This window comes from Thamnophis elegans, chromosome 4 (assembly GCF_009769535.1).
Source record: "Thamnophis elegans isolate rThaEle1 chromosome 4, rThaEle1.pri, whole genome shotgun sequence".
Classification (NCBI taxonomy): Eukaryota; Metazoa; Chordata; class Lepidosauria; order Squamata; family Colubridae; genus Thamnophis; species Thamnophis elegans.
Window position 1 is genome coordinate 131,375,807 of NC_045544.1, and position 23,318 is coordinate 131,399,124.

Genomic DNA, 23,318 nt, shown 5'->3' on the forward strand with positions numbered 1-23,318 from the left:
GTCTGGGCCTGTCAAGGCCGCCGTGCAGCCCTTGCACCTGGTCATTGGGGATCACGAGGAGGCCATCCAGTTTTACATTGCCTCAGGCCTGAATTTCCCCGTGGTCCTGGGCTTGGCCTGGCTGCGGGCGCACGACCCCAAGATTTATTGGTCCCAGAAACTGGTCACGTTCCCGTCCCTGCAATGTGTCGACCACACCCGTCATGTCTGTGCAGGCCAGGTGCTGAGTTCGCCCAGGGTGTCCTTGCTGCCAGACTTAGCGGAGTTCATGGACGTCTTCAGCGAGCAGGAGGCAGACCGGTTGCCGCTGCACCGGCCTTATGACTTCCCCATTGGTGCCGGATGCGCAGCTCCCTGTGGGTTGCCTGTACTCCATGTCCGAGCCGGAGTTGGCCGCATTGTGGGACTTTCTGGACAAGAACCTTGCCCAGGTTTTTATCCAGCCCTCGTCTTCGCCACTGTCTTCCCTGGTCTTGTTCATCAAGAAGACCGGGGATCTGAGACTCTGTTGTGATTATCGTCGCTTGAATGCGATCACGGTGCGCAACCGTTATCCTCTGCCCCTGATTCCTACATCCCGAGTGCGCGCAACCAAAAGGTGGATGCCCTGTCCAGAAAACCTGAGTACACTTGCACCGCAGACCCTCTTGCACCCTGCACAGTTTTGCCTGTGAATCCTCCGCTACAGTTCACAAGCCCGTGGACTTATGGCCTTGGATATGGGACACGCAGCGGTACGAAGAGTGGGTGGAGCAACAGAGGGCAGAGGTAGGGCCGGCCTCCCCGTGGACCTTCAACAATGATCTCTTGAAGTACTGGGACAGGCTTTATGTTCCCCTTGATTCTCTCCCAGTGCCATGACAATCCGACAGTGGAACATTTTGGCCTTTTCAACACTTTGAACCTGGTCTCCCGTACCTTCTGGTGGCCCTGCTTATGACACGATGTACAGACGTATGTCACCTCTTGTGTACAGTGTCGGCAGGCCAAGTCAGCAATAGGAGCTCCTCCAGGGCTGCTTCAGCCATTGCTGACCCCGGACAGACCCTGGCGAGCCGTGTCCATGGACTTTCTGATGAAATTGCCTCTGTTTTCGGGGTTTACCATGGTCCTTGTGGTGGTGGACATGCTCACGAAGATGGCGCATTTCATTCTGTGTCGGAGATTGCCGACAGCCTGCGCCACCGCCCACATGTTTATCCAGCACATCTTCCGGCTGCACGGCCTACCTGATCGGGTTGTGTTGGACCGTAGAGCGCAGTTCACGGCCCAGTTCTGGAAAGGGCTGATGGAGGCTCTGGATGTCCACATTTGTTTGTCCTCGGTGCACCATCCTGAAACCGACGGGGGGATGGAGAAGGTGATCGGGATCTTGGAGCAGTACCTGTGCTGCTTCGTAAATCAGCAGCAGAACAACTGGGTGGACTACTTGGCCGTGGCGGAGTTTGCATTTAACAACTTGCAGCACACCTCCACGCGGACGATGCCCTTCCTGGCTAACGGCGGGTATCACCCTTGCTTCTTTCCTCTTACCCCAGTCGACTCCCCGGTCCCCGCAGCGCAGGACTTCCTATCGGAACTCCAGGTGGTCCACCAAGTGGTGCGCCGCTATCTGACTCAAGCCAAAGAGGACTACAAGGGGGTGGCGGACAGGTCTCGGCGTGTGGTGCTGGAGTTGGCTGTGGGAGATCGCATGTGGCTGTCCACGCGACACCTTCCGTCCCACCGGCCGGCTAAGCGGTTGGACCACCGTTACCTTTGGCTGTTCCCGGTGGAGGCCTTGCCATGCTCGATGCGAGTGCACCCAGTGTTCCATTGCTTGCTCCTGGTCCCTGAACGGTCGGCTTGTCCTCTCCGCCCACCTTCTCCGCCCCAGCCGTCACGCGTGAGGCAGAGGAGCAGCTTACGCACGAAGTGGCCCGGATCTGGGACTCGAGATGGCTAAAGGGACGATTCCAGTACTTGGTGGACTGGAAGGACGATGGGCCGGACGGGGGACTTGGGCCGATGCAACAGACATGCACGTCCCCACTTTGATGCGGGCCTACCATGCACAATGTCCCTCGAGGCTGCACCCTGAGCATCAGACCCGGGGGAAAGGCCCTGCAGTGAGGGATAGTGTTGTGGCCCAGCAGGATCCGGTTGAGCTGCTGATGGACTCGGATAGCAAGGAACCATATGAGTCTGTCCTGGACGATGTGGAGGACCCTGGGCAGGGTTCAGACTCAGAGCAGGGATCAGAGAGGCTGGTTGACCACCAGGAGGCGCCTGAGGCATGGAGCAGTGGGGAGGATCAAAGGCAGTTTGTCCTGATGCTAGATTGAGAAGGGCTGAGAAATGGAATTAGCAACTCTGTAGGCAGACTCACAGAAGATGATTAAGCACAGGTGGTTTTTGATTGGCCCCTCCCAAGAGAGATTATAGGTGAGGCGTTGGGAGGGGACATTTGCAGGAAACAACTGTTCAAATTAGTAGTTAAGAAAATCTATCTGTGTATTCTAGCTGTGTCTGTTCGTTTGGACTATCTGCGTTGTTTCGTTTGAACTATCTGGGTTGCTGCAGAGCTACTCTATTGAAAGTGAGTTGCCTGGGCCCTCAGCCAAAGGATTCGTTATCTCAGTAATTGAACAGTGGCAAACAGCCAAGCCTGTGTTCTGGTTTATTCACAGGCTGGGGGGGGTGGGGGTGTCAGAACACATACCTATATGCCAAAAGTACACAAAACACTGTTAACCTTCCCACTGAAGTGGTACCTGTTTATCTACTCACATTTGCCTGCTTTCAAACTGCTAGAGGGGCAGGAACTGTCATTGGCTGCTGCCGGTTTGGACCGGTTTCAGGCAAATCGGTAGTTCTAATCCAGTGATGGGCAACCTTTTTGGCGTGGTGTGTCAAAAATCGGCAAAAAATCGAGCATAACTCGCGTTGTGTGTCACTTCGACAAAAACATAATTTTGCGCAATTTATAGTTTAAACTACAAAAATATATAATTGCAATATAATTGTATTTAATAAACCAAAAACAAATTATTTAACATAGCTGCTTAGTAACTTCTTTGTTCATCAGTCGATTTCGTATGTTGCCCTTGATATTATTATCAGTATCACTTACCAATGGTCCTGCTTAGCAACCAAAATGTTGGCTCAGAAACTCTGGCATTGAAGCGTGCAAGTCTTAAAGCTGTCAAGTTACAAGAACCTTGCACCCCTAACCCTTTAGGAAAAAAACCCAGGGTCTTCAAACCTGACAGCTTTAAGCCTTGTGGACTTCAACTCTTCAACTAAAAGAGAGACTGATAAATATTAAAAAAAATAAAACCAAAAGCAGCTACTGCAGTGGCTTAGAATTTTACTCAATTACTGTTGAGCCCATGGAAAGTTCTGCAGCCCCAGGAGCAAAGGAAGGGGGACGGAGAGAGAGAGATTGGCTGTTTGGTGTGCTTGAAACCACCTGGCCCTCCCCAAAGGAAACCCTCATTTGCAGGATGAGCCTCGACTGGCTCTGCCCAGCGGGGTTACCCCAAGTGCCATTGGGCAGCGACGGATGCTTATCCTTTTTCCTTCGGCTGCTTCAGCTGGGACTTCAGACACCCCAAGGGAGGGACTTTATCGGGCCTCCCCCTCCCCACCCTTTGAATGAAGGTGTGATATGGCTCCTCCATCCCTGCTCTTTAACCCAGCCAGAATTACAGGAGGGCTGCCCCCGTTCTGCTTTCCGGGGTGGATCTTAGCCGAGGGACACCAAGACCCCAGAATGGGTGGGGGGTGGGGGAAGAGCTTCTTGACGGAGGCCACGATCGACTTTTGGAAGTTGCGTTTTCGTAAAATAAGATTAACCTTTGGATGTGTTTGTTCCGCTCGGCCAGCGGCGTTTTCTCCCACTTAATCCCGGCGGATCCTGATATCTGAGCTGGAAAACTGCAACCCCCCGGAAATGATGACGCCCCGCTGAGTAGCTGGGACTTGCAGAAAAAGGCTGCAGAGAGAGAAGCGTTCGATCCGTAATCCGTCTGTGGGGGGCGCTGGGGACAGGCCGGGCCCCTTCTTCCCACCTCTATCCCCCCCCACTCTTGAGGGACAAGCCCTTTCCCCTGTCCCAACGGTGGAATTTGAGGCTACCTCTGCTTTCCCTCTCCCTCCCTCAGTTGTGCAGCAGCGGCAGCTCTCAGCCTGGGCGGCAGCATCACGCAGGCTGTGGAAGGAGGGGGAGGAGGAGGAGGAGGAGGAGGGAACCAACCAAAGAGAGGCTTTTACTGAGTCTGCGCCCCACAGCCAGGACCGTCCTGGCGCCTCAAGCCGCGTTTCTTCCTGCAAAGCCCTTCTGGCGTCAAGCGGAACTCTCGGGTTGCCCGAAGGGCTTTGCAGGAAGAAACGCGGCTTGAGGCGCCAGGACGGTCCTGGCTGTGGGGCGCAGACCCGGTAAAAGCCTCTCTTTGGTTGGTTCCCTCCTCCTCCTCCTCCTCCTCCTCCTCCTTCCACAGCCTGCGTGACGCTGCCGCCCAGGCTGAGAGCTGCCGCTGAAACAAGTTTGGGGAGCATGTGCGTGTCACCCGAAATGGCTACGCGTGTCAGCACTGACACGTGTGTCATAGGTTCGCCATCACTGTTCTAATCAGTGGCTGGACCCACCTGCCTTCCCTGGCGCTATCCTGTCCTATATAATCACCGTGTGTTTGAAGGCGCTCACATTTTTGATTCTGGGTGACTGGTTGTTACATTCTGTGACACCCACCTCTGTAGCTCACCCTGTCACATGGGGTTTGGCTCCTGAACCCGATCTGTCACTTTCCAGCTGACCACTGAGCATCTTTAACCACTGAGCCACCGTGCCCCTTTGACGTCAAACAATGTGGTTTCTTTTATGTGGGTGTGCTTTAAGACAAGACTGTTAGGTAAATACAAACTGGAGGTGGAATGCAGCTAATTTATATTTGCCATTTAAAAAAAAAGAAAAACATGCAGTTGGAAAATGGCAAACCTGTGTCAAGCTTGGCAGTGTAGTCTGAAGTCACAGGTATGAGACCCCGGGGGGAAAGGGGAGAGGCACGTGCAATTTTTTGGTCACCAGTTGCCTACCTTGGCGCAAACGTTGTTAAAAAGGGGGGGGAGGGGTTAAAATTCAATAATGGTTTTGTCTTACAACCTTTTTGGCATTTCAAAATAGCAGAGGTTTTTTTTTCTCTAGTTTTTGCTTTGTTTGGTTGCGTTTTATTTATTTTTCTTTGTTTTCCAGCAAGAAAATTCTTTGTTTTGTTGTCAATTGGTTTATTAGAGTCACCAAAGTGGGATGGATCCTGGGTTGTAGTTGGGATGTGTCAAACCTGTATGCTGAGGTGGACTTTAACGCATGTAAAATGTTCAAAGTGCAGAAGAGGAATTTCCCATATTCTCAATTTGGAACAAACATTTTTCTTTTCATAATTTTGTCTCGTGCTTGGGGGGGAAATGATCCATTTTGGACCAAAAAATCGCACATTGTTCTGTTTAGTTCTGTTTACAGCTTGGAACAAGAAGGCTCTCTTTATTTTTTGTGTATTAAATGTTTTGCGCACAGCAAAAGTTCCTGTACTGGTTGCAGGAGCTTCTGTGTTTGTTCCTCCCAAAAGTTTTATATGTCTGAAACAGAAATCATATGCTCAGGGGGATCATAGGATAATGGGATTATCCCGTCTAAGTAGGACACGGCATAATTGAATACTTCTCTTCATAAACGCTTCCCTCTCACAAAATGGAAGATCTAATAATAGGCTTAACTACACACCTTTCTTTCCTTTTAAAAAAGACTTTGTTAAATTTCAACAAAACATAAAATATAAAGGAACTGAAAAATAGGAATTAGAGAAGCTCAGGGAAAAAAAAGCAAAATTAAGAGCGCAGAAAAAAGAGGATAATAGAAAAAGAATAACTTCCAATTCTCTTTGGTACAGATAAAATAAAATACATTAACCTCTTACTCTAAAACCAACCATAAAACACAGTGTTTCTCTAATCCTAAACAGTTCTGATCATCAAATCCCCAAAATTACACTTTCGTTTCTTTCCATGCCATGCAGAAAAGTTCCAAAAAAGATTCCCAAGGTAGACAAGATCTTTTCTTTAATCAAAGAAGACAATTTTGTACATTCTACTAACTTCAACATCCATTCTTCAATTTGTAGGAATGTGTAGATCTTTCTACCTCTGTCCATACAAAAGTCTCACCGCTGTTGTCACGTATAAAAACAAAACCCCATTATTTTCTTTCTTGAACTGCAGCTTTTCTGTATAGCTGGGCGTGATGTTTTTGGTTCAGAAGCAGAGACTTAAAACACAGGTGGACTCTGCCTATCATTCAGAGGGCGCACATATTTTATGATTCTTCTGAGCACAGTAATCCAGTGCTGAAAGGAAGAGAATAAGGCATGATATACAGTACTTGGATGTTAAATTATGTCACCTGCCAACTCATAAAACATTGGCATGGCTAGAGTTGCACCTCGTTGGAGAATGTGATTTATGACACAGACTGAGGGGAGGGAAGAAACAGGGGCAAAGTTCAGCCATAATTAAAATGAGGTCAGATCTGACTGCAATGGGGTATTGTTGAAATGGTGTTCCTAATAAATGACTGGTTTTCTTTTGAAACTTGGCTCGAGGCTCATAAGTTAATTAGGGCATCTTTTGGAAACCTGACAGACAATCACATCTAAACCTCATTTGAATTATGGCTGAACTTTGCCCCTGTTCCTTCCCTCCCATCAGTCTGGGTCATAAATCACATTCTCCAACCGAGGTGCATGCCTCACAAGCCTGCTGTAGTAATCTGAGATCCGACTCTAGCTGAAGGTATACGTGGAATGTGCTGCTGCCCCTTTCCTCACCATGGCAACTTGATAACAGACATGCCAATGCTTTATGAGCTGACATCACCTCTCTTTCCCTGCCTCTGCCCCATCGTGGATGTACAGATAGTCCTCGACTTACGACCTCAATGCAACTCCAAATTTCTATTGCTAAGAGAAACGGTTGTGAATTTTGCCCCATTTTACGACCTTCCTTCCCACAGTTGTTGTGAATCATTGCAGCTCTTAAGCTAGTAACATGGTTAAGTGAATCTGGCTCCCCCATTGACTTTGATTGTCAGAAGGCTGCACAAGGTGATTGCATGGCCCTGGGACTCTGCAACCCTCATAAATAGGAGTTGGGTGCCAAGCCTCTGAATTTTGATCACTCGGCCAAGGGGATGCTGCAACAGACATGTGAAAAAGTCATAAATCACTTTGTTCAGTGCACCTCAGAATCATTACATGGCCACTACATGGTTATCTAACTCTGACCAAGTGCTGTCAGTTGAGAAGGTTCCTGTATGTCTTGAAAACCAGATTTGTTCCTACAAAAAGAGGGTTCCTCAGGTACTCGGGCCTTAAGCCATATGAGGGCTTTGAAGGTCAGTACCAGTGACTTAAGTTGGGCTTCCTAAGCAGTTAACAGTGCAGCTATTATTTTGAACAACTACAACTCCCAGTTTATATTTCCATAAAAAGTCCCTATTTCAGTATCTACAAGATTCAGTGAGAGGTGTGGGAGTCGAGCTACAAATCCTTAAAACACATCTGATCCTTGATTTCTTTATTTATTTTTTGGTAATGAGTCTATCTCCCATTGTCTGAATGTTGGAATAAAGATGATAATATCTGAAGATATGACAGGGCCCTCATTCATTTTTTTGGCTTTCTTCCATACAATCTGAATGTATGAAATGGTATGAAAAATACACCAAAGCAGTCTTATTTCTATTATGGTTAAAATAATGTCTCTCAAGGTTTGGAAAATACTTTAGGTTTACAGTCAGTTTTGTAACTGGTTGGAAAATGACTTTGTAATCATCTTTTTTTATTGTTGTTTATTACTCAGCCAAGCTTATTCTGCTATCTCAGCGGATGTTTCAGTAAAAGAGACTGCAGAGCCATAACTCTTGGGCATCACATCGTTTGAGATAGCTTGCCCAAAGCCTGCTGTGCAAGATTTTGTGTAGATGGATAGAAGAGAAGTAGCACTTTCACAAGCCTTTGTCATTTGGAGACATTAGTCTTTATATATAGTCCTCGACTTACGGCCACAATTGAACCCAAAATTTATGTTGCTAACCAAAACATTTGTTAAACGAACTTTGCCCCATTTTTACGACCTTTCTTGCCACATTTGTTAAGTGAATCACTGCAGTTGTTAAGTTAGGAACATGGTTGTGGCTTCCCCATTGACTGCTTGTCAGAAGGGGATCACATGACCTGGGACACTGCAGCCGTCATAATTATGAGTCAGTTGCCAAGCACCTGAATTTTGATCACATGATCGTGAGGATGCTACAGAGGTCATAAGTGTGGGGAAACGGTCATCAGTCACTTTTTAGTGCCGTTGTAACTTTTTTTTAAAAAAGTTTTCATTTAAAAAAAATATGAACATTCCATCTTTCCTTAAACAGTGTGTCATCTGGGTATAAATATCTCGGTGCGATAATCATCAAAATTCACATCTTTCACATTGATATTAATTATCTCATCTTAGAATTATCGTACTATATTAAACAGTTGAACATAATGAACTTATCCGTTTTTCCCTCTTAACATATCTTCTAATAAAAAATTTAATAATGATGTTAAGCATAATCTCATCATCATAATATTAACAATTATCATATTGTTTACATCTCTAACATATTTTCTGCTCTTCTTTAAACTCCTTTTATTTCCAACTTCCTTTCTAACCATTGATAAAATAATTCCCACATCATATGATATTTACTTTGTTCTTTCTCCTTAATCTCCAGTGTTAATCTGTTCATTTCTGTACACTTTAATATTTTTCTAATCACCTTCTCATCTGTAGGGATCTCTTCACTTTTCTGATGTAACTTTGAAGGGTCATTAAACGAACTGTTGTAAATCGAGGACTACCTGTATTAAGATTTGTCTTTGGAGACCATGTCATCATGAATTTGTAAAATGAAAAAGAAGAAATCTATAAATTTGTTTGGTACTGCTGTTTGGGAAAAGTACATAAATCCACAAGAGACAGAATTATATGTTGTCACAAATTATTGTTAGTCTGGAAATGCTTGGGGCGGGGGGGGGGGGGCGATATATTTAATTTTTTGCTGGAACATATTTGGAACAATTCAGATCTTTTTAAGTGCCTCATTAGCAAATGCACTTTTTGAACTATTTAACCTAGCCAGAAATAGTAGAAATGATTGGAACAACATTTGTTTGCTTGCTACTAGTGACTAGATGGTGGTCACCAACATGAAATAGCAATTCCATCAAGTGGTAGTGTGCACACTTCATTTTTTTTTTGTTTCATACCGTAACATTTGATTGTGTGATTTCATGTACAGAACAACATTTTTTTTGCTGTATGTAGTTACTGCTGTGACTTGTTTGTGCTCATCTCTGTTCTGTAGGCAACTTGCCACTCTCTCCTGAATAAAGCTACCGTAAAAGAAAAAAAGGAAAACAAAAAAGCAGTAAGTTTTGGAGAAGTTTTATTAAGCCATTTCTTTCAAAGCACACAAACACCCTCTTCCCCACTTTCTGCTTTTGCTCTTCGTCCCCAAAACTCTTTTACTTCCAACCTTCTTTGACACTCATTGTCAAATCATTCTACTAATTCTGGCACTAAAGACGCTTTTAAATCGAATTAACACGCAGTTGAAGTGATGCTTGTTTTTTTTTTTTTTAAAAAAACCACAAAAATCTAAATGTGCCTCTTCCTTTTTTCTTTTTTTTTCCTTCGGAAGGAAATCTCTGCCGCTCCACCACAGCTTTCCAATAACCCTCTTTGCCAACCGTTGCAACGCTAAGGAACTAAGGGGAAATTCAGAAATTAAAGACAAGGAGTGTGGTTGCCTTTGTATTAGTTGGACTGTCTAGGACCGTGATGGCAGAGCTATGGCATGCGTGCCACAGGTGGCACGTAGAGCTCTCTCTGCGGGCACGCAAACCATCACCCCAGCTGAGCTCCAATGGCCAAACGCGTGTGCCTCCTGCCAGCCAGCTGATTTTCAGGACGCATGTGGGAGGCACGTGCGCATGTATGGGAGGGAAAAGGGGGGTCGCGTGCACATGCATGCCCCCCTGAGGCCTGTTTTTGGTCCTAGGCTGCAGGAAGGCCTGCTAGGCCCAAAATGGGACGCGGGGGGGGGTGAGCCCCCCTGCGGCCCGTTTTTGGTCCCTGGAAGGCTGCTGGGCCCAGAATGGGGCATGGAGGGGGTCACGTGCGCATGCACGGAGGGATCATAGGGTGTTGTGTGTGCATGCTCAGGAGGGTGGGGAATGATTGCATTATGCTTTCGGCATGCGACAAGAAAAAGGTTAGCCATCACAGGTCTAGGAAAAAAAGAGGAACCTCCCCCATCTCCCCTTATCCTAAAGAGATCTTGGTATCCTTTCCTTTTTCCCTTGAGGGCATTGAAGAAGCTGCCCAAGAAACCATAGGGGGTTTTATAAAGCTTATCAAAATGTGAGCAGCAGCAAGCGGGGAGGGGAAGGTTGATGTTGAAGTGTGTGTGTGTGTGTCAGATAAAGAGGACCTTGTTGTTGTTGTTATGACAGCTGTGTGGGTGCACAGTTAGTGCATGTTTTTTCAAAGTTCATTTTTTCTAATGGAACCTAATTTTCAAAGCTGGAAAGTAGCACGGTAGATACAGTGGTCTCCAACCTTGGCAACTTAAGACTTGTGGACTTCAACTCCCAGTTGGCTGAGGAACTCTGGGAGTTGAAGTCCACAAGTCTTAAAGTTGCCAAGGTTGGAGACCACTGCGGTAGAACACCGCAGTAATAAAAGCATGACTCTCAGTTATGGTTAGTCCTTGACTTACGACCACAACTGGGACCAGAATTTCCATTGCTGAGCAAGGTCACTGTTAAGTGAGCCCTGCCCGATTTTATGATCTTTTTTGCCCTAGTTGTTAGGCGAATCGCTGCGGTTGTTAAATAAATCATGAAGTCATTGAGTGAATCCCGTTAAATTGGGCGTTGGAAGCTGGCTGGGAAAAGTCGCAAATGGCGAACACGTGAGGCCGGGATGCCACAACCGTTATAAATACATGCCGGTTGCCAAGTGCCCAAATTTTGTTTTAAATGTGAGGACCAGTTGCAAGTCACTTTTTGTGTGTGTTGTTGTAACCTTGCTAAGCGAATGGTTGTAAGTCGAGGACTACCTATACTCAATTTTTTCTACCATCAGTTTTTGAGTTGGAATAGGGAACATGGTCGCTAAATAGAGTGAACTTACTTTCTAACTTTCCTTCTTCAGTCAAGCAAAGAGAAGCAGCCTGAGATCTTTGCAAAGAGGCTGGTTTCCTTTGCCTGGATTTTTAGAGAGGTTGCTAAGCATTGTTTTCTGCATTTTAAAAATGCATTTTGTACTGCTTTATTGCTGTCTACTGCCAAATTAAGGATTGGCATCCTTCAGTCTCAAAAGACTATGGTACCATGCTCTGGGAAGAGGTAAAGCTGGAGTGTCCTCTCCAGAGCACGAAGATTAATATGGAGGATAGACTGTTACCCAAGCAGCAGAGATTCCCCCTCTCCACGTTGCTAAAATAGTTTAATGGAACGGCAGAGCCGATACGATGGGTCCCAGCTGCGTCGCAGGAGTTACCAGAACGTAGCTGTACACAGTCACAAAGTGCTTCGAGGACTCCGGCTCCGGATTTTGCCTCGAGGTTGACTCCTGAAGCCTTTTCCAGTAGTGGATATAGCCACAAGGCAGTGGAGGTTTGTAATCAGAGTTTCCCTTCTCCTAGAAGATGGTTCTGCCGTTTTATCTGCCATTGGGGCATAAAGTCCTCTTCCACCTTCACAACCATTGACCGTCTTCTCCTGTAACCCTGGAAAAGAGGCCCTTAGGAGGTGTTACCAGCCGGGCCAGCTGGACCAAGGTTTTTTTAAAGAGGTGTTACTCCTCCATCACTCACCCTTTGCCTGGCTTGTGACAGGCAGAGCCTGGCTTCCCAAACGTTAGGCCCAGGATGGCAGGTTAAGGATGAAACGTTTGGCTACATATGCATTGAATATATGCAGATGTTCCCATAGTTTAGAGTGCCTTGCTTGCACAGTTTTGACCTAAGGAGATTTGTTGATTATGTGCCATTGTCGTTGGGGGATGAAAGGGTTTCCCTTCTTTTCTTAGGAGTAGGTCCATGGCATCGGAGTGGACCAGATCCTCCATAAGAGAATTGTCAGCTTCCTCCATTTCTCTCCCTCTCTCTCTCTCTCTCCAAAGTTTGGTATCTGATGAGATTTGAATGATGATACATCCCAAAGGTGCTTCTTCAATAGCCAACTAGATTTTTTTTGGTTTTCCTTGAAGGCGTTTTGCTTCTCATCCAAGAAACTTTTTCAGTTCAGTTTAGAACTTCTTCTCAGTCCAGAACTAAATAAGCTTCTTGGGTGAGAAGTGAGACTTCTTCAAGGAAAAACAAAGTCCAGTTGCCTTTTGAAAAAGCACTTTTGGGACAACCACGACCTGGAAGACTAAGAATCTCCATAGATGAGTGATGATATGGAAGATCCAACAAGATTTTGGCTTTGGAGGAGTGGGGTAGGGGGGAAACCACATGGCCATCTGGATTCTTTGTATGGAAGAAGTTCTTCAAGGCCACCTCTGGTAGGTCCTCCTTAGTATCATGGATTCTGAGTTTGTTGATTTATTTTCTCCCTGTGGTTCTTCCTGTGCCCCAGTTCAGTCAGTCAAGGTAGGAAAAGTGGATTGCCTCTTTAGCTCATGCTGCTTGCTTGCTTGTTTGCCCAAGTGTTCTCTGAGTTCAGCAAGGTCCAACAATTTGCCTTTTGACTTCTAGGTCAATTTTTACAGTGTGGGCCACCTTCACTTTTTTCCCCTACCAGTTCTGTGTGCGTGGCTTGGTAGGGGCCCTGCGACTGAGTGGCCATGGCCAACTCGATGTCACTCACGTCCACGTCCACTCAGTCACATGTCCCGCACCACCAAGCCACGCCCACACAATCCGGTAGGAAAAAATGTGTGTATGAGAACGAGAAGGGCTCACAGTGGATGCTGTGGCAGAGAGAAGCCAAACTTTTCTCCCTCCATTCACAGTGGAACTGCTGCTACCTTATAGTTCCCCCCCGCCAGCCCTCTCCCTCCCTTAGATCCAAGTACCTTAAAGGGACAGGCTAGAGCAGCTCTGCTGTGAATGGAGGGAGAAACGTTCGGATTCTCTCTGCCACAGAATTCAACGTTAAATGCCTTCCATTCACAGCGGAGCTCCTGCAGCCTGACCCTTTAAGGTAGTCCCTGGGAGGGAGGGGACCAGAGCAGCAGGTCTGCTGTGAATGGAGGGAGAAACGTTCGGATTCTCTCTGCCACAGAATTCAACGTTAAATGCCTTCCATTCACAGCGGAGCTCCTGCAGCCTGACCCTTTAAGGTAGTCCCTGGGAGGGAGGGGACCAGAGCAGCAGGTCTGCTGTGAATGGAGGGAGAAACGTTCGGATTATCTCTGCCATAGAATTCAACGTTAAATGCCTTCCATTCACAGCGGAGCTCCTGCAGCCTGACCCTTTAAGGTAGTCCCTGGGGGGGAGGGGACCAGAGCAGCAGGTCTGCTGTGAATGGAGGGAGAAACGTTCGGATTATCTCTGCCATAGAATTCAACGTTAAATGCAGCAGAGAGAATCCGAACGTTTCTCCCTCCATTCACAGCAGACCTGCTACTCCATTTATCCACCTCCGGCCCCCTCCCTCCCGGGGACTACCTTAAAGGGACAAGCTGCAGCAGCTCCGCTGTGAATGGAAGGAAAAACGTTCGAATTGGGTGGGCGGGTCAAGTGGCCAGAAGGGCCGAGCAAGTGGCTGGAAGAGATGAGCAGTGACCAGGCAGGCATGGACAGGCCAACTAGGAATTTGGTGAACTGATTCCAATCGTCCCTCCCGGTTCCCCCGAGCCGGTCGAATTTCACCAGTGATGTGGGCCATTTTCTATAAACCTGAATTGTCAGGTTGTGGCCCAAAGATACCCACTTGCTGAAACATGCCAGTCTTTTAGAAGTCCATATTTTTATGCCCTTTTGTCAAAAATGAAACATAGTTCCCTAGCATCAAAGCCAACTTTTTGCAATTCCCAAGCCTTTGGATCAGTGTTTTGAATTCTACTATTGAGTTATTGAGTTTACCTGTTCTCTGAATTAGCAAAGCAGTTCTACACTTTTATTAGATTTGAACAATTCTCAGTCCGGCCGGTCTTTGGATAGGAGATTACACAGAAAGTGTGCCACCTCGTCTTTGGGCATGGAAAGAAAGGCAGTGATAGGTAGTAATGTGTGTCTACAGGAACTTCTTTGTATGTGTTGAAATTGCAACTAACGCGGACTCTCCACTTCTTTGCATAAATTGCAACTAACATGGGCTATCCAATCTCTGCACAAAGTCTTGTTTTTGCATAAGAATTCTTCATCTTGTTAGGATGTGTAGCAGATCCGAAGACCTAGAATGGGAATGGGGTGGGGGTGGGCTTTGATCCTGATTGCTTACCTACAGGGACTCCTAGAAGCTAAGATCCGAAACCAGAATCCTTTTCCTAAGAGAGTAGCATGCTCTTAAGCTTCAATTTTTAATATATATGCTGCTGAAGCGAGCACAATGCTCTTAAGCTTGGAGGTCATTTATGCCTTTCCAAATCACCTTTGATTGGAAATGGCTCTTTTGAGACCCAAAGTGTCCCAGAAGGATTCAGGGCGGAAGAAAATCATTTGAATATATTTGCTCTGATCCTTTCCCCTTCCCTCCTCGTCCTTCTCTAATGGAAGCCACTCAGAGTCCCGTTGTATTAGTGAGATGGGTGGCACAGACATTTAATAAATTAATGAGGGGTCCTTGGTGTTCTCTGAGCTTAAGTATGATCTTTATTGTCATTGTACTTAAATACAACGAAATTGGTTGTTTTCTTGCAGATGCTTCATTACCGAACTAAGTAACATCACAAATGGCTGATGAGGTTACCTAGTTTGGTAATGAAATGTCAGCAAAAAAAATAACAACCAAGTTACTGGTTGAGAGAGAGCAGCAAGGGCCCCTCTTCTTAATCCTGAGTTACAAATATTCTCCTCTGTTGGGAGACAGACAGACAAATTTTCTTGTCTGTATAGTAAATGCAGTTATATGATGAGTGAGTGCCATTTTGTGTGGCTATTTTTTTAAACAGAGGGCTATGTATTTTTTTTAATGAATGGGTGATTTCCATTCATGTTTTGTGAAAAGTTGTTGCTATGAGAATCATTCTCGGGTGCTTTAATGGTTATGAACAGAGTGAGTGAATCAATTGGTTATATTAGTGATTTTTTCTAAATCAGTGTTTTAAAACATTAGGCTCAATATAGCGTAACTTTTTTTTTTTCCTAATTAGTATGTTTTGAAATATCTTTTCTTTTAGGAGATACGAATTGCTCACGCACTGGCTTCCCAGTAAGATGTTTGTCTGTAGGAAAGCGAATATAACCCCTGTTATTAAATCATGCCTCCTCTATACTATTTTCAATAACTCTTCCTTCCTTCCTTTCCTCCTTATAACAATTTGGCTCTTGCCTCTGGAACCTGTTTTAACATAGAAACCATTTGGTTACTTGTCTGGTGTCATTCTGAAACAATGACCTGTAAGGGAGACTTGGCCCAAGCATTCTCCTCTTATTAAGCTGGCTTTTTTTTATCCTACATTTAAATGATGGCTTTCTTAATTTCCATCCTGTGCTGTTTAGGTGGTCAGCCAGCGGTTTCCTCAGAATAGCATTGGAGCGGTTGGGAGTGCCATGTTCTTGAGATTCATTAATCCGGCTATTGTGTCCCCGTATGAGGCTGGCATACTGGATAAGAAGCCTCCGCCGAGAATCGAAAGGGGCCTGAAGTTAATGTCAAAGGTGAGAAATAGTGTCTCTTTTATGCTGGGTGGCAGGAAATAGCAAGGATGTGATGGTGGTGGAATTGGACGTTTTGCTTTTATGGAAGAATTAAAACCGATGAGCTCAAGAGATGGCAACCTCCTTGCAGCTCTGAAGATTCGGGTATGATTCTTAAAGCCACTCCAAAAGTTGACCCAGATTGTAGCTGTAATAGGTGGCAGAACTGAAAAAATATTAAACGTAGGATGAATAATTATGTTATACATTCTATTAACACTAGATCATTCAACAGAAATTAAATTCAAATATAGTTTGCCTCAAGTTTTTAAGGTTTGGATTATAGATAGTCCTCAGGTTACAACCCCCCCCCCCCACACACACACAGACACACACTATTCAAAGTTATGGTGGCACTGAACAAGGCAGACTTAGAACCAGTCCTTGAAGTTCTGGCCATCGCAGCATCATTTGGTCACCTGATTATCATTTACAACCTTCCCTGTTGGCCTCTCACCAGCAAATCAATGGGGAAGCTGGCAGGAAATTGTCAATTGTTCCTTGAGGTCCCTCCCATCACTTTTTCTCACAAGGAGTTCCTTGGTGCCAAAGGGATCTCATACTCCATAGTACCTGCCCATGTCACCTACCTGCACATACTCTGAGCATCAGCCTGTGGCACCTGCCTACTTAGCAGCACACTCTAAGCGGTGTACAGAGTCAGCATATTGCCGCCAACAATCTGGATTCCCATTTTACCAACCTTGGAAGCAGAGGTGGGATTCAGCAGGTTCTGACCAGTTCTGGAGAACCGGTAGCAGAAAGTTTGAGTAGTTCAGAAAAGCGGTAAATACCACCTGTGACTGGCCGCACCCCCAGCTATTCTCTGCCTCCTGAGTTCCAGCTGATTGGGAGGAAATGGGGATTTTGCAGTATCCTTCCCCTACAACGCCCACCAAGCCATGCCACACCCACCAATCGAATCCCACCACTGCTTGGAAGGTTATAAAACTCTGTCAACCTTGAGCTGGTCAGGATCAAACTCCTGGCAGTGGGCAGAGTCAGCCTGCAGTACTGCATTCTAACCACTGCACCCCCATGGCTCCTGTTTGAACTTAGTTTATAGCACCTGCCCACAGTACTTACCCACGTGTAGTTCTTGTCTGTTGGCCTGCTTGCCCTTGGGGCAGTTTCAGTGCCTCTTCCCATCTTGCAGTCACATTGTCACAACAATGACAAAAGGGGCTGCAGGGATTGTGATCACTAAGCGAACCATTCACATGATGTTATACTTTACAACCGCATCAATTAGTGATGGAAATCCTGATTTTTATTGCTGTCATAACCCGAGGATAGCAATAGCAATAGCAATAGCAGTTAGACTTATATACCGCTTCATAGGGCTTTCAGCCCTCTCTAAGCGGTTTAGAGAGTCAGCATATCGCCCCCACAGTCTGGGTCCTCATTTCACCCACCTCGGAAGGATGGAAGGCTGAGTCAACCTTGAGCCGGTGAGATTTGAACCGCCGAACTGCAGATAGCAGTCAGTTGAAGTAGCCTGCAGTGCTGCATTTAACCACTTTCCTAGGCCCTTAAGTAGTTAATTGGTTGTTTTCCTGCTGATGTTGGGAGTTCAGGACATGGGATAAGCAGCAGATTGGGGAAGGCCACTTCTTACCAGTGAAGCTGTTCCTAGCCTGAAGCTGCTTTAGGAGAAATGGGCACTTGATGGAATTTCACTGCGTGCTGGTGCATCCTGTTACATTCATACTACCAAATATCTTAGATTAGAACAAATCTTCTGCAACACTTTTTGCATGTAAGTTTAGAAAGGAAACTTCTTCAAATGGGGTTTGCGTGACTCACTCACTCTGTTGGTTTCGTTTGTCCAGGTACTTCAGAGCATCGCTAACCATGTCTTGTTTACCAAGGAGGAACACATGCGGCCTTTTAACGACTTTGTGAAGAGCAACTTTGATGCTGCAAGAAGGTAAGCCAGTTAAAGTGTTTTGATTTTTTTTTTAAACAAGTTTTGCCCGTGTAGTTTTTCAAGCCAAAGTTAGAGAGTATAAGCTAGAGGCAGATAATGATACCATTTGAATACTGCTGAAATTGACAAAATCACCCCCAGTCCATAGCAAAGGGCAGCTTTACTTGGAACAGCTTCCATCTAAGGAGCATACCTTTAATACCATTAAACAACATCTGCTTCTCCCGGGTCATTGAGAAGGACTTGATAGGCAAATAAAAATGCCAAATCCAGTTTAAACATGTACTATATATATGGTTGCGTGTGTGTATGTCTCAGCATAACTCTGGAATGCCTCGAGCAATTTCAACCAAACTTGATGCACAGATGCCTTACTCTCTGGAAGCAAATACTGTGGGGGGTAAGACACCCCTAAAACCTCTTGGGGTGTGTGTTTTGTTAAGATACAGCCTGTTGTGCCTTAAAACGTCTTCTACTGTAGTGCTGGAAAATGGCTTCTACTGTGCAGCGTAGTGGAGTTGCCATGGTAATGGCTTCACAGTACTCCACAAGGGGACTCCCTCTGGTAAGGGGGAAAATCCAACATTAGAGATTATGTTTGGTCTGGATATTTTCCCCCTATAAATAAATACCCGGGCAACGCCAGGTTATTGGCTAGTCAGCCATAATAATGACATCCAATTTTAATAATCGTTGATAAGAAAGACAAAAAAGTCTGGATAGCGGACATTGCAGTATGATGAGAGGGGAGAGGAGAGGAGATCTCAATATATCGAGCCCTGCAAATAGAAGTAGAAAGACTATGGCAAAAGAAAGCAAAGATAGTACCAGTAGTAATAGGTGCCTTGGGTGCCATCTCAAAACAACCGGAGCACTGCTTGAACACCATCGGCATTGACAAAATCAGCACCAGTCAATTGCAAAAGGCAGCTTTATTTGTAACAGCTTCCATCCTGCAATGATACTTTTAGCAAGATTAAATATCCACCTATCAAGACCTTCCCAAGGACTTGGGAAGGACTCAACTGACCGTTATAATAAATAGAGACCCAGAACATATGTGGATGATCTAGTCCCATGATGGGGAATCTATGGCACCATGCGCACAGTGGCCAGCTGCTCTTCTGGGTTCTGGCGCCAGCCAGCTGATCTTCACTACTTCTTATTCAATTAATAGGCCCCTTTCATTTCCTGACACTACCAATAATGTGGAGGGCATTTTAGGGTATTATGTGCACAAGAAGATGTGCCTGAATATAATTTAGACTTAAGTATTAATCAGTTTTCTAACTGGCTTATGCTACAAGCTCTGAAATAACAGGCCATAGTGCAGCAGCCAAATGCTCTTCCATGTTCCGGTGCTCTGGCGCACGTGCACGCTCTCCAGTTTTGGCACTTGGTGCCAAAAAGGTTAGCCATCGCTGATCTAGTCTATAGAATTCCTTAGCTGTGATAGTTTTAAAGGAAGAGTTCAAACATTGGGGAAGAGGGGGAATTCTTCTCAGTACTGTTGGCAAATGGGATATCCAGGTGGCCCTAAAATTGGATACGTGAAAAGAACTATTGGGTGGGAGAGTTTTACCTTCAGAGCTTACTTCTGGGTTTCCTGGAGGCATCTGAAGATTATTTTTTTTGAAGCAGGAGGATGATTAATAGATGAATATTTTGGTCTAACACAGGTGCTTTTACATGCTTCAAAATGGTATGGGGTCTCTGTTTGAGCAGGGGGTTGGACTAGAAGATCTTCCAGGTCACTTCCAACTCTGTTGTTCTGTTTAAAAAAAAAAGTTGGGTTGGTTAGTTCCTATCATTGACTTCTATTGGAAAGTTCTTGATGCTGAAGCCAACTCAAGTTCTAGTAATCCATATCCGCATTGTTTTTGCAGATGCTTTGATAAGAAAGGCACAATGTCTTCTCTTTCCCTATAGGTTTTTCCTTGACATTGCTTCAGATTGTCCAGCTAGTGATACAGTCAATCACAGCCTCTCTTCATCAGTGATGGCAATGTGCTTGCACTACATCGTTGCTGTGGAACAATCAAGAGAAGATCGGGCAGTACCTTTCCAGCAATAGGTAATTACCTGACTAGGGATAAAAAGGCTAAGAAATAGCAAAAGAACTTAGACTTATATACTGCTTTCACAGTGCTTACAGCCCTCTCTAAGTGGTTTACAGAGTCAGCCTATTGCCCCCAACCATCTGGCTTCTCATTTTACCAGCTTCGGAAGGAAGGCTGAGTTAATCTTGAGCTGGTCAGAATCGAACTGCAGGCAGCCGGCAGTCAGCACAATTAGCCTGCATTACTGCATTCTAACCACTGCGCCACAGTGGCTCATGGACACAAGAAAGGACATAATGCATGTAAAAATAAAAGTTCATTAATTCAACATAGAATTTACAGTTGTGATAAAATTAAAATTAATTATTTCATTGATTAATTGAATATATCCCACTAAAATGGCTTATATCATCTTGAAAAATAATTACACATACTACAAAGTGCTAAATTGGAAGCATCCCAGGGCCATTTACTTATGAGATGGGAGGCAAATAGATTCAATCAATTAATTACCCAATAGTATTGAGCGTAGAGCAGACCCAAAGTGTAGATAAGACGGCGTAGATTGCACCCTATGGGAATCTTTTACTGAGAAGGAGAACATTTGCCTTTTTGTTATAAAAATATAACATGGAATAGGACTTAGTTGTTCCTGCACATCAATAAATCTCGGAATGGAGGGGGAAGAGTTGCCATTTAATACTAGAAATATGGCCCTTAGGTGTAGTGAACAAGCAGGTTTTTAGTGTTTCTTTTAAAACTATATACCGTATTTTTTGGAGTATAAGGCACACTTTCCCCCCCAAAGGAGGCTGAAAATTTGGGTGTGTTTTATACTCCAAATGTAGCTTTTCCTAAACTTTTTTACAGCCCTAATGAGGCGCTAACAAGTGAAGTGATCTTCCCTGGTTTGCCTGCTTTTCTCATTGCTTCTCTCTCTGATGATCAGCTGTGCTTTAGAAGCTGTTATCTATCTGACAATCAGCTGTGCTTAGAAGCTGTTTTTTTATGCCCCAACCAGGGGATAAAAGTGTGCGCCCTCAAAATCAGCAAACTTATCTGCTGAAGCTGACCAGACTTAAGGACGCTAGCCAATGAATACCTGGTAGGCAGATTTTTTCCCCTCTATTTTCCTCCCCAAAAACTAAGGTGTGCCTTATATTCCAGTGCGTCTTATACTCAGAAAAATACGGTAAATAGTATTTTGCGTGCTATGTTTTTCACTCTAGGAACTTTAAGATATGTGGACTTTAACGCCCAAAACTCCATGCTGGATGGGGAATTCTAGGAGTCCACACATCTTAAAATTGGTATGATTGAGAAACCCTTACTTACAGTATAGGTAGTCCTAGACATACAACTGGTTGACACCCCCCCCCCCCCAAAAAAATCATTGTCATGAGTCAAGGACTACCTGTATAATATGTAGTTGTCTATAGCAACTTGCAGTTTGATGAACATTATATCCCTCCAGCTTCTTATATCCCTGAATTATAATCATCCTCTAGGGATCACAAGGCTGTTGGAAGGCGACCGTTTGACAAAATGGCAACTTTGCTTGCATACCTGGGTCCTCCTGAGCACAAGCCGGTGGCAGACACACAGTGGTCCAGTATAAACCTCACTAGTTCCAAGTTTGAAGAATTTATGACAAGGTAAATGAATTCAAATGTCTGCTGGCCTGTTGTGACATAATATTCCTAAGGCCCTCACTATGCAAATGATATAAATAAATGCAGTTAAAATCTCGTATAGATTCGACAGATGCCTAATGTTAATGTACCCTTCCTCTCCTTGAATGCTCTTGTAATTTCATTTAGGTCCTTAACCATTAAATGGAAAACTAGTGTGCTTGAAAGCAAGCAATTCCAAAGCTGCTTTGGGGATCAGGACCTAGCAGAATTCATAGAAAGTAAAAAAGGGTAGGTGGCTACAACATTATTATCTGTGGAAGCTGGCTCACTTTGCCCCCAAAAACAGACCATGATAAGGATGTGGGGTGGGTGGGGAAGGAGGCATCTTGGAAAATTAAAGAGAGTACCAAGAAGCAGCATCAGAAGCCTTCTGATCTGTGAGGGCAGGACAGGAAGTAAAGGATGGAAACTGATCAAGAAGGGAACCAACCCAGAACTAAGGAGAAATTTCCTGACAGTTAGAACAACTAACCAGTGGAATGACTTGCCTCCAAAGGTTGTGAATGCTCCAACACTGGAGGTTTTTAAGAAGAGATTGGATAACTATTTGTCTGAAATGGTATAGGGTTTCCTGCAGTGGTGGGATTCAAATTTTTTACTACAGGGTTTGGGGTGTGGCTTGGTGGCCGTGGCAGGGGAAGGATACTGTAAAATCTCCATTCCCTCCCCACTCCAGGGGAAGGTTACTGCAAAATCCCCATTTCCTCCCGATCAGCTGGGACTCGGGAGGCAGAGAATAGCTGGGGGCGCGGCCAGCCAGAGGTAGTATTTACCGGTTTTCCAAACTACCCAAAAGTTCCACTACCAGTTCTCCAGAACTGGTCAGAACCTGCTGAATACCATCTCTGGTTTCCTGTCTAATCAGGGGATTGGACTGGAAGACCTCCAAGGTCCCTTCCAACTCTGCTATGCTATGCTATATTTACCCGGGTACCATTTTGTGGCAGCTTCAGTGACTTATACTTCCAAATAGATCCACTAGGTGCAAAGTTTAGGAAATCTCTGGTACAATCACAAGAAGGGTAAATGACCGCTTTCCTGCCTATATTTTTGTCCTTAGGCACCAGGTACACGAGAAAGAAGAGTTCAAAGCCTTGAAAACCCTCAACATTTTTTACCAAGCCGGGACGACGAAAGCTGGCAATCCTGTCTTCTATTACATTGCTCGACGGTAAGACAGTTTTCTCTTCCTCCTTAAACCAGACTACTGAGAATTGGTGAGACTTGCAGGCCCAGCTTTTGCTTCGCTTTGAACAAATTGTTTTGTGGAGTTTTCTCTGTACTCTGAAAGGGTTAGGGTCAGATGAGGTGGGCATAAGGGTAGTCCTCGACTCAACAGCCATTCATTTAGCGGCCGTTTGGATTTACAATCGCACTGGGGAAAAAAGCGACTTACAAGTGGTCTTCACATTTGCGAGCACCCCATGGTCCCGTGATCAGAATTTGGGGTGCTTGGTAACCATCCTGTGTTTAGAATGGTTGCAGCATCCCAGGGTCATCACTATTTGCAACCTTCCCAGCCCCTTCCAACAAACTCAAATGGGGGAAGTTGTATAAACTTAACGACCGTAATTGGAGGGATTCTTTTTTTGGCAAAAAAAAAAAAAAAAATTGGACACAACAAACTTAATAACTGCCTTGCTTAGCAACAAAAATTCTGGTCCAGATTGTGGTCATAAGTCGAG

The 23,318-nt window shown here is 45.0% G+C and overlaps 1 protein-coding gene across 1 annotated transcript in view; it reads left to right on the top strand.

Annotated features, from left to right (window-relative positions):
* NF1 (neurofibromin 1) overlaps positions 1 to 23,318 on the top strand; it is a 261,133-nt gene that overhangs the window by 82,687 nt on the left and 155,128 nt on the right. The window contains 8 exon segments of the mRNA XM_032217021.1: positions 9,440 to 9,502; positions 15,752 to 15,910; positions 17,782 to 17,879; positions 19,809 to 19,864; positions 19,867 to 19,902; positions 19,905 to 19,953; positions 21,448 to 21,594; positions 22,694 to 22,804. Of these exon segments, the coding sequence (XP_032072912.1) occupies positions 9,440 to 9,502; positions 15,752 to 15,910; positions 17,782 to 17,879; positions 19,809 to 19,864; positions 19,867 to 19,902; positions 19,905 to 19,953; positions 21,448 to 21,594; positions 22,694 to 22,804 (719 nt within the window).